Below are 15,781 nucleotides of genomic sequence, written 5' to 3' on the forward strand. Positions count from 1 at the left end.
TTATGTTAGTAAAAATAACAGAGATTGAAAAGGATTCACGGGGCACAGGCAGAGCACGTCGGGACGAATGCTGGTGACAACGCCGTAGCTATAGTTCTTTCACGGATTGGGAAGCTGGATCAAAAATGTAGCGTTTTGAACTATGAATAATGTTTTAAAGCGAAAAGAAAAAAGAGCTGATTGCCTTCGTGCAAAAGCGACTAGATGTTTTCGCGCGTTCTGTACCGCTTTAGAAAAATCCTCACCCATATTGTATGAAGGGTTTTTAATCTTGCGGCCATACGACAAGTTTGTCCTGGTTCCACAATCTAGCACTGGAGACGAATGTTCCTTGAGCTGCGAAGCGGTACATCACGGTTTCTTTGTACCTTTCTATATTCCAGTGCGTGACGATTTCTCCTATTCATGACACTTCCTCCAGCTTGCGGAATACTGAAGAACTGTTGTGCCAAGCATAGGTTTGGCTAAATTAAAATATAGGGCGTTTGCCATGTGCAAATCTTGAGAACTGAATCAGCTTAGGAAGTCCATAAGTGACTCTCAATGTGGCGGTTTGGGTCATTCCTTCTCGACGAAAACACATCAGCCATAAGTTCCGTATAGAGGCACCGCGGTAGAGAAGTCATGGCCGTTATTGCTCAGCATGTTTACTTTGAAAGCATTTAATTGTGGTGTCACCGGATATGGGTTTCTTCTGCTTGTACTGAGAGGTACGAAGTACGTCTGCCGAACTTAGTTTGAAACTGCGGTTGGGACATTTATAATAATATTATAAATGAAACTACGGAGTTTACCGCACCAATGAAACACACAGGCGAAGAGGGATGCCATAGTGGGAGATACGGAGAAATAGAGACCACCTTGAGAGAATTATCCTACAGTTAAAGCCAAGTAAACGTGCGTTTTGACATTCTTTATTTATGGAAACGTGTCCGCCGTGACGCAATGGAACTTTGTACTTTATGCTCAGCGATTCGACGCCATAACCACTTCGTCAACATGCCGGATATTTATAATACGTAGAGGTAAAGGTTTGGTCGTATTGCGCTGTTCCTATTTTCTTTATCTTGAAACCTACCCCTTTTGATGCGCCGAAAGAACCGCAGCACATTGCCAACTTATTTAGCTTTTGTAACCAATTTTTCCAATAGTCTATAGGAAACATCAAGACTAATAATTATAGCTGCTCTTAAATACAGGTTTCTCCAATACTACATAACCTACCGTAAAAAGCAGAAATGAAATGGACCGTTCAAACTTTAATTAGCTTTCAAACTTTAAGTAGCTTGAATATAACATGGGGGTCATCTTTTCACCGCGGATTTTTGAAAGAAAGTTCAACCTATGTTCCGGATTTCACGGTATGCTCTTCATAGTCATTACCATATATAAGAACCTCCAAGTCAACAGTAACCACACTAGCCTCAACCCGACCTTAGCTGCTCTCGCATTTCCCTTGTATAGGTGTATATATCTACAGTGTCGGGTGTAACAGAACAGTTATTAGGTGGAAAAAGGGGGGGAGCGTTATTGGATGTCTCGTTGACGTTGATGTCTTCCTGACCGAGCCGGGCGTGAGAATGAAGCGGAATCTCTACACGAAGTCCTCTATCACGACAGTCCTCTACCCGAGGGGACTGGGAGTGGCGTCAGTCTCCTTAAACTTTTTATTTCGATATCTTCGAGATCTCAGACATACATCTTTAGACTGCACATAACCACAAGAATGGTTTTAGGCTGCATTACCTTTGGGATCGGTCCACAATATTGGGTAGAAAAACACAAACATGGTACGAAAAAATGGCGGTATCTTGATAACAAAAACAGTGTCTACAAAACAAAATGAAAACAGGAGCCTTAGTTAAGGTACGTGTTCGCAGCCAGACAAAACCGCACTCTGACGTACGTACCTGGATATTTTCCCTGGTTTTCCACCGCTGTAACAAGCTGGAGGAGGACGTGATGGTATGCCTCTAGTGCCTGTACAGGACTTTTGAGTTCCTTCAAGGCTTCATATACGCACTGAAACATAGGAAAACTAATCATTTCAATTAATTATGTAATAAAACAGTTCACTCCCAACATGCACTTGGCTAATATGCCAATTTCGTATTCCCATAATGTTTTGCTTTCTTTTAAAACATATGAAGAAAAGTAGATGAATGTTACGACTGATGCCGATAGACATAGCTAGTGTCAGCAGGTAAGAACACTTAGTTATAAGAGCGACGTCGAGCGAGATGTATTAGAAAGCTTAATTTACACTAAAACATTCTGACAAAACTGTTGTGTGAGTGTCCTTCGCGTCAATAGTTATAAGGCAAAAGTATAAGCACAACTTAAACCTGCCTCTACATGATGTCTTGAATGTCATCGCTTGTAATCAAGCATCAGGTGACCTGTACGTTGTAGTATTCTTTCCTATAAGCAAATCAGGAGCACGTATGGGGGTTTGACGGAACATATACATCCATGTAAAAATTAACTGATACTTTTCGTGCTTCTTTTAGCCTTCTTTCCTGATGCAAAAATGCAACCGTAATCCTGCATAGCATCGTAAAGTGTTCAACCGGAGAAACATCTGCAAAGCGAGGATATATGATTAATCTGTTTTATTAGTTTCATGAGAGCTTTCATCACACAGGACCGGTTTTACATTCATACATAGTTATGTACTTCTATTGTACTACGATGGAAATTATTCTAGTTTAGTAGGGCGCTACCCATATTAAAAATGAAGAAACGGAATTGATGGTATAGTTATAAAAACCCACCTCTTAGCATAGACACCACCGAATATTAAAGCGCTGTTTTCTAGAACCCTTCCAGAATTTCTACCGGATACGAGCTTGCCTCACGTCGCGTACAAGGTACCTGGGCTCGCAATCGTGTGCCATGTTGCAGTAGGCAAGGAAGCAGCAATTAAATGGGAAATAGTCGTCAACGCTACCCCCTGTCTTTCCAATAGCACTAGTCTCAGCGCGCATTCGTTTTCATAATTCTTTAATCGGGAAACATCGCCTTCATCCTGCTTGATATCCCAGCCTCCAGGTCTTGAACTGGGCATTTGCATGAATTGATGGGGACGACGATCGCTTGCATTTCGTCTTAAGCTATGAACGGCTTAGCGCTTAGTAACGCAAACTTGAGGCCGCTGCACTGCCTGCGCAGAATTGCATGAAATTACACGATACATAGATTACAATAAAGAAAAATTTTACGAATCACAATTAGTCCGTTCGTACATTGGTAATCACTTCAGAAATGCTCCGTTTCACTCATATTATAAAATCTGGCTATGCATCGGCATGACGTTTCTCTTAAAAGGAACAAGTTTTATTGGTCTTCAGTATTTCGGGGAAGATAAACCGTATAATTATCTTATGCGGGCTTCTTTTACTAATGTTTTATTGCATTTCAACATTTATTATGAATGTTTCGTTTTTACGAAAGAGACCATGTAATTCGTTTAAGCGTATTGGTGTGATTGAGATTGTACCACGACTTAGAAGGGAGTATAAAAACGGTGCTATCAACTTAATATTGGGGCGCTCATAAACGAACGCAAATACTTAGGTAAATGGAAATTCTGGAACTCTTCTTACTATCACGCCTACATTGTTTTGCTTTTTCATGGCGGCTTTTTTCACCCTATTCTCACGGAGTGTCAGACGCAGAGAAACAGTTCGAGAATCTAAAAAACGTCTGCAGGGGTGCTGCGTACTTCATTTTCAACAAACAAATAGACTGGACTCACCATCCGTGTGAAGGTCGACCAGCATTTAGCCAGTGCAGCGTAGAACCAAAGGGTCAGGCTTAATTTGCCGCGCCTATTGCTTCGTGGTGAACTATGCGATTCGACTTCACAATTTCTTACCCCAGCTCTCAAAAGGAAAACCCTTCCCATTAAAGCTGTACGGTTGTCACGCACTTTGTCGGAACTCATGCTCATAGGTTCTCTTAGTTTCTACCAGCAAAAGATGAATGGAATGACGTAAACTGCTGTTACTTGTAAAATCTTTGTTTGCTACTTTGTTTAGTGGTCTTCCGTGACATTTTAAGATTTTGTTGCAGGTCCTGTTTACTGTGGTCGCTTTACATTGGATTTAGTATGTCTTCTATATGTATAATTATTATGAGGATTCTGCAGATCATTCAGATTATTGTTGCTTAGCCCTATGCCTTATGTAGTTGTGTAACCGCAGACATGTTGTTTTAGAGCGCAGCTCTTTGGCGTCCGTTCCTGGGTTTCGCGTCGTCGTCGGCGTTGTCGTCGGCCTCGTAACGAGCTCCGCCCCCCTTTCATCCCCCCAGCGCTAGCAGCGACCGACTGATACCGCTGGATGCCGCTGACGCCGCTAGAGAGTCAAGATAACGTGACTGCATAGAACACCGTCGCCGCCATGCAGAAAGAGGAGGAAAGGGTCCCACCCCCCTGTTCTTGTGTGGCGGATAGGGTGCTCTTCAGTTGCCGACGCGCCGGTTATTTCACGTAGGCCCCGGCACGTCGACGAATACGTGACCACCTTCCCACGGCTAGACCTGGTTCTTAGCGCTGCGGAAGCGAGGGTATCATATTGTTTCTGTCGGCATCGGCGGCGTTGTCCCTGAAACCAACTCCGCAGCTGGGGTTGACTCACTATCGGCGTCAGCGGCATCAGTCAGTCGCTGCTATCTCTTCCCTCCTCCCTTTATCGTGTTGTCCGCTTGCTGCGCGCGCTTCTGCCCCCATCGTTTGCCGCTGGGTGTACACGCCGCCCCCCTCCCCACTCTTCCTGCGAGTCTCCGGTTGTCAAAGCGCCGGCTCGAACTTAATTCCTTTCTTCGCTCCTCCTCCAATGCAACCCATGTGCGGTGGCAATCAGAGAGCCAGATCGGTGGCGGCGGATCTGTATATGTGCACCGCCCGAGCCGAAATTGCCGCTGCCGTTCGCCCTGTGCGATGGCAATCAGAGAGCCAGATCGGTGGCGGCGGATCTGTATATGTGCACCGCCCGAGCCGAAATTGCCGCTGCCGTTCGCCACTGCGAAATTATCTGCCAGTTCTTTCTGAGCCATGAGCGAGACGACCGATGGAAGTCCTCCGTCTGCTGCTGCTGCTGCTGCTGCTAAACGAGCTCCCAGAGCAGAGGCCCAGCGCCGTCGCCGTCAGAATCCAGAGGTGCGTGCCGCCGAAGCAGAAGCTTACCGTCGCCGCCGTCGAGATGATCCAGGAGTACGCGTCGCCGAAGCAGAGGCTAAGCGCCGCCGCCGAGAAGACCCTGCCGTTCGCGCCGCCGAAGCGGAGGCTGGTAGTAGCTGCCTACTTCGCCCCTTCCGCACTTACGAAAGACGTCGTGCACTTCCTGCAACTCGCATTAACCGTCCATCGATCCACACCGATGTTAGTAGTGGGGGACTTTAATGTTGACATAAAGACAAACAGCAATTTCCTAACACTTATGCGGGAGAACATCCCGTTCCTCTCACTCGTAACGCGTCCCACGGCTGTGACAACCTCGCGGGGCACTTGTATAGATCTCGTCTTTGAGAATCAAGCATTGGTGTACCAAGTCGAACATATATCAGTCTATTTCTCCGACCACAAAGCTTCCTTCATGACTGTCAAGAACTGTTAGTGGAGCCTTTGTTAAAGGAATACGTGTGAAAAATAAAAAAAAATTCTGTGATAGCGCATACATGTGTTGCTCGATTTCTTTGCCTCAATCTATCGAAAAGGTGAAACAGCTTATTTGCTGCGCTCAAATTTCGCATTAGGAAGTAACGTAATCGGTAATTTTTGATTACTCGATCCTCACCCCCGCAAAAAAAAATTAAACGCACTTTTCTGATTGGCCGGTAGTGTGCAAATTTTAAAAATATCCTATTTTCTCTCGGCGATATACGCACGTGCTTTACCCATAAATAACTGAAATATTTTGCGGATTCTCCAACAAAAGTGTCTTGTTTAATCAGTTCGCGCTTAACGCGGGTGCTGCTCTATCTTTCACAACAATATTTTCTGGTGCAAATGTTGTTGACTATAGTGACCGTAATCTATGACGGGAAATATCGAGTGCTGACCAATCTTTGGAAACAACAGGCGTTTCAGCGCTGCTGCGGAGGCCTTGTTCACAATGAAGTCAATGAAGTGAAGGTGGGTTAGACACGCTTCATTGTGTGACGTAGGCAACGGGCGTATGTCGGGGGTAGATTGCCTGAGGCACGTGTTGCTCAGGCAATCTTGGGAATGCTGCAACCTGGCAATATTGCGAGAGGCAAATGCAATATTGCTCTTTTCACCCTCGACATAACGCACTCCAGGCAATTATTCATTGCAGTAACCAAATCTAGACTAATCCTCGGCAACCAGACAGATCTGCAGGCTCGATGCCGACATCTTACGGCCCCCTGATGACATTTATGCAACACAGCCCACACTTCGCCCCTCGTCTCCTGAAGAATCAATAGGCGAGGTCCGTACATTGACACCCCGTCACATTCTGTAAAGTGTGCTCCGCGAGACCATAAAGGACTGAGTCAGCGCTTGACATGTGGGAGCCACGGGTAACTATTACCGCAGTTGAATAAAAGCTGTTGAAATGAGACATCGCCCGGTTGCGTCTACCGCACCGTGTCTAGATGTGCTCAAGACCGACTTTCAGTGATGCAACCTTCCATAAAAGTTGAAACTTCATCGGGCAGAAACTGGTCGCGCTCCAGACTAATTTCCTTACAAGGCGCTCGAGAAAGGCCATCAGCCGGGATAATCTGCTTCCGCGGGGCATAGGCGAAGGTGAAGTAAAATCGCATAAGCTTCATGCGGGCCTTTTAATTCTGCACTGTTACACGAGCATCGGAGACTTCCAAAGAAGCCGAACGAGCGACCTTTGATCAAGCTCAAATTGGAAGTCTTGCCCGCTACATTCCAGGCGTTGGGCCGTCCAGGCCAGAGCCAACGTTTCTTTTTCAGTTCCCTCGTGTGTGCTCAATAGGCACATAAGCATAGGAGATAAACGCAACAGCTCGCTTCTGCCCATCTGTCGGCATTTGGAGAAACACCGGCAACATGCCGAATTAAGCTTGATCAGCTGATGAGACCGTAGGAAGCATGTGATCGAACTTGTCAACGCACCTAGCTGACGACACCAGCTGTTTCAAATAAGCCAGCGCTCTTTCCGGCGTTTAACCCCAATGCCAGTCTTTGATACTTCACGAACCATTCACGGAGTGGCGAGACTGCTCAGCTAGACTTGCTATAAATCATCTCAAATACTTTACCATGGCGAGACACCTAGGCACGTCTGGTGCCGCTGACGGTGCAACCATCTCTTAGATTGCTTTCACTTTACCAAGGTGTGCTTTGACACTGTTGTGTCCACAACATAGCCCTATAAGTATGCTTCGTAAGCACGTAATGAACAGCGACTTCGATAGAGTTTAACTATAATCACATAGTGCTTCCTGAGAACTTATGCATCCTCTCAACGTTTTCGCTTTTTCCTGTGCCAAAAACCAATATGTAATCCGTTAGGATCATTAACCTTGAAAGACGATGCAAGATTTCGCCCACGTACACCTGGAAATATTCTGAAGAACTTATTCGAAATGGCAATCGGCAGACATAGTGGGGGCATAAAGGTGTTATGAAAGTTGTCAGCACCTGATATACGTGTGCCAGTTTAAGTTGCTAGACGCCAGAAGTATCTAACTTCTAAGTTAGAACATCTCCACTTGAAGAATGTTTTGACTAGATGTGGTTGCCAGAAACACACTTACCATTACAAACGGCCCAACAGCATCAATGAGATCCTGGATTGTAAACAAATAAAATGCAATTATTCAAATACTATGCAGTAGATTCGATTAAATTTCGAGGATACGGTATTCGCGAAACGTATCAATGTGCAATCAAATTATTATTAGTACTGATTATTGTCCGTTTCTTAGGACAAAAGCAACTCTTCATGACAGAGAGTCCTCGTGATACCAGAATTGAACAGCACATGCCCTAAGTCTAACAATTCATTTAGTGCTTGATTAGCTTTCACAAATGACTATTTTTTCCTCATTACAATGGCCATAAATCCTCAGCGTTAATTTTGTTGGTGCAAAGAAACAATCGCGGCACGTTTTGTGGGAACACCGCCGTATGATACCGAAGTGTCCGGCAACACGTTGGTCAAGCTTAATAGCCGTCATCATACGAAAAACAATTCTTGGACCTTGGTGTCGCCTGACATCATCCCTAGCTGCTCTTGTAGCACAAGTAATTTTTAAGTTCACTGGAACACACTGAAAAGCTGCATTCACTGTCACTTGCCTTCATAGTACTTGTACGTGCAAAATGTCATCCTATATTTTCTGAACTTTTCTATGTATTCTTCGCCTCAGTGTAGGGTACCCGAGCAGACAGTTACTCTCGTTGATATTTCTGCCTTTCATATCTTTTCTCTTTCCCTCGGTACGCTCTGATTACTGCTTTAATATACCTTCGTGAAAATGTTTGTGTCTTCTGACATGAAGCTTTCCGAGATGAAGGGGCAACATGGAGTGCGAAGCTATAGACGCGTGTAGTTTACTATTTCTGGCGCTCGTGTGAAAAGGCGAACAAGCTACTCACCTGTGAAGGATCGCAGGATGAATTCAGGCACTGTACGAAAAGAAGTGTTGCTTTAGAAAAGACGTTGTTATTCCGTGCTGGACGAAAGAAGGAATCACGATAAGGTGCCTGATATAATACTCATGGCTTAATTAAATGGCTACCAAAAAAATATTTCTTTGTTTTTAAATCTACCTTACCTATGACGAAGATAGGTCCTCCTTTCAAAACGTTGGCCAGACTTTCTGAGGCACTTTATCCCTGTTTACAAACTTTATACCATAGTGTGCTATTCCATCTGTCAGCCCCTTTCTTGTTTTTGAATTACTTATTTACGTGCCTTTGATGTCTTCTGACTTCGCCATAGTGCTCTAGTGCCGCCTTGTACCATTATAAATAAAAACCGTCGCGTATTTTACCATCTCAGATAGTCATATCAATAGGCGGGCGTACCAAAATTGAAGCTAATAATGAACCGCAAAGGTGATTGCATGTGAACTCTAGGGTGTGCCAATATTCCAAATTTTGGCTATGAATCAAACAGGTCGTCGTATTCTATTCGAATTAGAATCAATATTGAACTACATGATGTTGCCAAATATACGTTTTTTTTTCACATTGCAAAAGAAAACAACGGCAATTCTAGAGGGCAAAGGACTGATGCATGTGAACGCTTACGAATGATTAAGAAGGCAGAAGAAACAGCGTTGTTGCTCAGACTAACCAATTCCGCAGGGAACGCAGTGAGGTGATCAATTACGACCAAGAGTTACCACCGGTTAAATTAGTATACCTCGCCTTGAGTGGCCCACGAGTTTGGGTCCTCCATTCATTCATTATTGAGTCTGTTTCACCATGTTCGGATTCCAAAACGATTTGCTCTGTTTCAATACAGTAATTATTTCCTTCGAGAAACACTGCCTACTACGCTCATCTCTTGCCGTACCGTTCTTTTGTTTCGATAATATCTGTGCTATGGTGGCCAAGTTAAAATCGTATTTCCTTTGCTTCTCATTCACAATTATCTCAGTTGACGAGAAATCCAGTCGTTCACAACAATATATGTATCCCACATTCAACTCTTACGTTTCATTTTCTATTAATTTTTCAATATTTGATTCCATATTGGAGGGTCATTTTGTTGTGAACATTCTTATTCTACTGAGTGCGCAATTTTCTTGAAACACTCTAAAAAATACTTATAATGGAACGCCTTAAGAATTTCACTATATAAAAAAGGCCTAATTTGATCCGGACTCTAATTTGAGGCCTTGAGATAGTCTTAAGGTTCCTTGAATATTTGGCAAGTTGGTTTGAATACTGCTTTCTGTGCAGTTTTGGACTTGCCGATTCCATCTTTTCTGCACTTTCATTCATAGAAAACCTGGTATCGCTGCATTGCATTCATGACGGCCATTGTAAGTCCATGAATTGATACTGTTGACCCGTTTGAAGGGGATAGAGGGAAAGTGTTATTTTTCTGTTTTAACGACTATAATGCTTCCCACAGAAGTTATTAGAGGGTAGTATAGCACTGGTCTTGAGAGAAGCTACAAGTATGACGGTATAGGCGCGCATGGGTAAGACGGCAAGCTATTTGACTCACCTAAACATCATCCTTCTAGCTTCAAGCGGCTTTGTAACTTTGTAACGATGTTGCACTCTATATGTAACGATATTCATTGAATCAGCATGGCGTAGATATTTATTGCCATTGTGTGCTTGGAAACCGGAGGCTGCTGGCAATTTCGCATAGAAAGAAAGCGTAATCAATCACGCCACTAAAATGTGCCAATCCACTGTCATAAAGATAAACAAATTCATCTACCAGCTTTTGTTTCCGTGTCAACTCAGGTTTCCTTCAGTTACGTTTATTGGAAACTGTGCGGCATTGATAAGGAATTTTTTTAGAAAACGTGGTTGCGCTTACCGAGCCCAGGTTGCTCACACTAGGCATTTGAATGTTCGCGCAGGAATCTGGAAAAACACATCAGTAACAACTGTATGCTCCGAAAATATGATAAAACCTGCATTTAGTTCGGAACTGCCACCCTGTAGTTGATTCTTATGGCATCGTGACGTAGAACACATTTTGCAGCAGGCAAGTCATATGCTAATTGATTACAGGGATAGCTAATTGTACGAGAATATCTAAATATTTTGAAAAAAGGAAATGAAACAGCAAAAAAAAATATGTTACTAACTTTTGTGAGGTGATTCAGCAAACACAGCTTTTTAGAAAACAGAACAATTTCTTACCTTCAGTCGCAGAGTCAGCAATGCCTATATAAACAAAATAGGAGCATAAAACTACATAAGCTGTGGTCACTAGGTAAAGCATGTTGTATCGACGAGCGACTCAGTACCGATCAGTAAATGAACGCAACTCAGTGCGTGGCAGGCACGCGGTGTTGTGACTGATAGCATCACCACGCTCCCTTTTTAATCACAGGTTTTATCACTCGTAACGGGCATTCTCAGGTACTAGTATATGATCGTAAAAACAAAGTATGAGAATGGTTTTCTTTTCTAACTTGTAGCTCCACGCATTTTAAACCTTTTTATGTTTGAATTCCCAAAACGTTCAGGTGTGTTGGATCATCGTCTGCTCTTGCTGACATGCATGTTGTGCGAGTTCTAGTATTTGCGCGACAGTAAAACACGTCATAGGTCCACATCGCCTTCAAAAATACTAACAAAATGAGTAGGGGGAGGCAGCTATTATGTTTACTTTATTGCCTTGGCCATGAGTTCACCTATATGATGAAATAACCAGACCTGCAGACAGCTGTTCACTGGCGCCCCTGATGAAACACTTTCCGTTAGCGGCTAATTTTATTCTTTCTTACAGTCGTATAGCATCCGCTCGCTATTAGTTCATTCATCTGTCCTTACTCTTATAAAAGTAGTTTGTTAATGCGGTGCTGGTGAATTCACAATTGAATTCCATACAAAGCGTGTGTAGGTCGCTGCGCCCACGTGCCCATGCATTTTGTTGAAAGCAGGCCCGATATTTCTATCATCCATAATTACCCATAATTAACGCTCGCACTAAATGATGCTCTACCTAGGGAAACTTTAAATGCATCGGGATGAAGGAATCGTTTGGTCTGCGTCAGCTGCATGGAGTTTGACAAATTTTGTCGCATTTATAGGTAAACTATGGTCTAGCGACCGTAGTTTAGGTTTAAATTCAAGTTTATTGTTTCATTACAGGCGCATATATACAGAAGATGGTAATCATACAGAGGTCCCACGTTTATAAACTGCAGCAGGACCTCTTGTCTTTAATTGTATAATAATATGTAACTTAAAAGGCGTCCATTGCAGTTATGAACAAAGAACGGAATACACCATTTCTACACTGTTAAAGCATTAAAACTTATCGCAACACGTCATAACGAAAGATGTACATAATAACTAACATAAAGATATACCTCAAAGAACCAGTGCAGCTTACAAGGTAGTAATGTAAGCTCTTAGTCAACGTTCGTATGGTGATAATGTAGGTGAGCATTTCACGTGAGCCCTGTAAGTTATTCCACATTTTCACACTGGAAAAATGCAACAGTTAGTTTGCCATAGTTACTGCGTGATTTTGGAAGTGAAATATTTTTTTTTGTAAAGAGAACCTAGTAGTGTTAGCGTTAGCAAGCCTAAGTCTGCCAGGGACATGATGTAATTGTCGGTTTTTAAGTAGGCGGTGAATGACAATGCTGCGGTTGTGCCAGGTCATTTTAATTATTGTGAGATTTAACTCAGTGAAGATGGGGGTAACATGAGCGTTATAAGCAGCCCATTCGATGATGCAGACAGTGTTATTCTGGAGTGAACTGTACTTTTATTTAGGACCGTGATAATGTTTACAAAAGGGTGCCAAATTCAACCGTGCGACTCAGTAAGAAATAAAGATATTGCTGTTCTGCAACAGCTTCAACTAGGACATGTAAAATGGATACAATGGATGCATAACACACTTGTTTCAAACCTACCAGTAATAATTTAGCGAGGCTTTTTCACAACCCTCGTGAATACTGTGACAATTTCAGGTAAGCTGTACGTTCCCATCTCAGATTTGCTGATTCAGATATCTTAAATAATGAAATTCACGAAGCTGCGACATGTGTTTTCGGTGGGGTCGCATGAGTGTGCTCTTCTAATCGGACGTTGGTGGTTCCACCACATTGTGCTCATTGCGCATGTTCCTCTAGTTTCAGCTGTCTATAAAGGAATGACGCAATAAAATGATGTCAGTTGAGAGTAGTGCCTTGTCCTGTCGTCTTTCTTGTGTCTGTTGTTTTGCGCTAAACAAAGTATTCATGGATTCGCACCAACTAGCCCGCCAACGCATAGTGCAAGCATCGCCGGGCATTCATGGTGATTTATTTTTGTTCTGAAATACTGCTTGCTAGTGTGACGGAAAAACAAAAACGCAGTAGTATGTACCGCATAAATGTTATGCTGCTCGAAACTCGTTGCACTATCTTCGCGATCGGCCCACGGGCGAGGAGTGCTTAACGCCTGCTTCACCTCCGCTGCGGGTCGGCCCGGCATTCCATTATCTTCGGTTTCGGACCACCTACGGAGAGTGCTTAACGCCTGCTTCACCTCCGCCGCGGATCGGCCCAGCATTCCACTATCTTCGGCATAGGCCCACATATGGGGAATTTTCGGTTTCCACGCCAACTCCACGAAAATTTTCTTCGATAGTAGACGTATACAACGTGGCTGCAAATACCTTACAATAAGTGGTAGATATGTATTCGCACGTTCTCCCCCAATTCTGTGAATTATTTGAACTGTGCTGGCTTTCACACCAAGGTTCTCCTCAAGTACATCTCGCATAACTCTCGTTTTCAATTCATCATTCGTTTCAGTACTGCTTTCTGTTATTTCGAAGATAATTAAGTTATTTCTACGACTTCGGTCTTGTAAATCAACCATTCTTTCTTGGCTGTACCATGGAGCACCAAATATGTTGTTAATTTTTGTTCGAAGGCGCTCTACTTTCCCTTCATTTTCCTTTACAGCCCTCGGGGGCGGATCCAGGACAGCGTTCTTCCTTCCACTGCCGGCATGAGCGTTGCCATCACGCACACAGTAGCGGCAGACTATAGCGTTCTTGCTGAGCTGCTGTGTTTGTGCACTGGTCTGAGTGTAGCGTGCAGCAAGCGCGAAAGTAATCCAATATTTCACCGAGTGCCGACGAGCGAACGCCAGCTTACGTCGCGCGCAGTACGACGCGCGCAGTGCCACCGCTGGCGCTGCTTATGAAGACGACGTCGTCACAAGCCCGATAGCAGCTAGGCCATAGGCCCGCCAGGGCCCGCCTGGGTGACGCCGTCGCCTTGTGGCGCGCACGCGTATTCTGCTCAAACCAACGTGCGTGCCAATCGTGCGCTGACCGAATTCGTCCTCTGCTTTGTGGTCTGCAGCGATGTGAAGTGGCGAGGGGTGCTTCGCTGCGATGCGACCAGCCGCGTGCCGTGTGCACGGGCGACATCGGCCTTCCGAGCAAAACTGCGTCGATGGTTACTCTGGTGGCGCCTGTGTTAGTGCTTTTAGCGAGCGTCCGCGAGAGAGAATGACGACCTCGACATCGATAAGACGCGGTTGACATGGGAGACGAAGAATTTCGCGAGACCATTGAGGCTCTCCAAAGGGACAGTGCTACCCGAGGAGCTTAAGGTTGTTTTGAAGCTGCAACGCTCTAAAGGCATTGGTACTGTCGATCCTGTCATCGATTCCTCTCCTTTGTGTTAAATTGCAAATTTGAGCCGTACGTTGTACACTGACATGTTACTTTTTATTACCCCCCTTACTCAATGCCCTGTCAAGGGGCCTGTAAGGTATGTTCAATAAATAAATAAATAAATACTGCAGACAAAGTGCTATGCGCACTGAACTTTTTTGCGAATGGAAGTGTCCAACAGTGCGTGGCCAACGAGCGAAGCTTCGCCCAGTTCCAGTCTTCAATCAGCTGCTTTTTTTCTCTTTTTCTTTTTTTCCTGAAGCCATAACAAGCGTTCGCAAAGAAATGGGGTGGGCAAAATCTCCGAAGACGACATGTGAAAAGGCGGTTGTGGAGCAACAGTTCCTCGAAAGCAGCAAGCCAGTGTACGACGGCTCACCTAGCGACATCATTGGGTCAACCGCTGCAAACAAAATACGCTAAGTCAATCACAGCCAGTATGTCAGACACGCAACTCACAATGAGAAAGAAAAACCGCACCAGTCGCATGCACAAATCAATATTTCTTTAAGAAGAGACCTTCCAATATTCCTATATTTTCCCTTCCTTTGTGACGTTCACGTTTATAAAAAAAACATTATGGCCGATTGGCCTCTAGCCTTCCTCTCGTTTTCGTAAATGTCAGGGGACCGCAGGAACGTGACGCCACCGCCAAACAACTTGTTTGAAAACCGAAGCTTTGAAAAATACGGACCCTGGGCGCCGTTCCTTTTACCCTGGAACACTATCTTTGCGTCCGAACACTGAACGAAACGTTCGTGCGCAGCGCAAAACGTCGTTTTTTCGGTGAATGCTTCGGCCAGAACTACCACATAGATGTTCAAGATAGTGTTAGACATGGGGCTAACAATAAATTGTTAATGCTAATTGTCAGTAATAAATGTAATGCTAAATAAATGTTAATGCTAAATTGGTAATGCTAATAAAGCTAATGAGGCGCAGGAAAGAAAATTAAGTATTACATGGCCAATGCATGCGCTTTACTTACTTGCCATGACAACGAGAAGTGAGACGATGAATGACCTCAATTTGGCACACATACTGGTCAATACTGGCCAGTCAATGCGAGGTACACTTGGAACATAGATGCACCTGAGGTGGTACAATAGTGCGACCTAGCCGCTTCTGGAAAAAGCTAGCGAAAGCAGAACAATGATTGTAGCACTTATCCGGGTCATGGTCGTCCTTGTGAAACAGTTTCAACTGCACGCTACTCTGCAGAGACTGAGCATGTCACAAAATTCTTCTATGACAGAAATGACCATCGTGAGCATTAGCGTACGGCGTCACGAGGTCGCAATGTTCAAGTTTATCTAGCAAACCAAATGGATTGTATAAATAGAGCAGTCCTCATTGAAACAAAGCTCACGAGCAGATGTAATGAACAATGCGTGCACATAAAGAAAACGCTGTTTTTCTAGAGCGTGAAGGTTAAAATATGCGCAGAA

At 44.1% G+C, this 15,781-nt stretch overlaps 1 protein-coding gene across 3 annotated transcripts in view; it reads right to left on the reverse strand.

Moving 5' to 3' along the window:
• Positions 1 to 15,556, reverse strand: part of LOC139050748 (uncharacterized) — a 69,822-nt gene extending 54,266 nt beyond the window's left edge. The window contains exons 1-6 of one of the 3 annotated variants that reach the window (XM_070527459.1): positions 15,322 to 15,556; positions 10,841 to 10,864; positions 10,512 to 10,558; positions 8,603 to 8,632; positions 7,759 to 7,791; positions 1,911 to 2,022 (exon numbers count right to left, since the gene is read on the reverse strand). In XM_070527459.1, the coding sequence (XP_070383560.1) occupies positions 1,911 to 2,022; positions 7,759 to 7,791; positions 8,603 to 8,632; positions 10,512 to 10,558; positions 10,841 to 10,864; positions 15,322 to 15,373 (298 nt within the window). In that variant the 5' untranslated portion in view covers positions 15,374 to 15,556. Of the gene's footprint in view, positions 1 to 1,910; positions 2,023 to 7,758; positions 7,792 to 8,602; positions 8,633 to 10,511; positions 10,559 to 10,840; positions 10,865 to 14,712; positions 14,737 to 15,321 lie in introns of all 3 variants that reach the window. The other 2 variants (XM_070527460.1, XM_070527461.1) reach the window with 2 other exon arrangements.
• Between the last annotated feature and the right edge of the window lie 225 nt (positions 15,557 to 15,781).

The sequence above is a fragment of the Dermacentor albipictus genome, chromosome 10, assembly GCF_038994185.2.
Source record: "Dermacentor albipictus isolate Rhodes 1998 colony chromosome 10, USDA_Dalb.pri_finalv2, whole genome shotgun sequence".
Lineage (NCBI taxonomy): Eukaryota > Metazoa > Arthropoda > Arachnida > Ixodida > Ixodidae > Dermacentor > Dermacentor albipictus.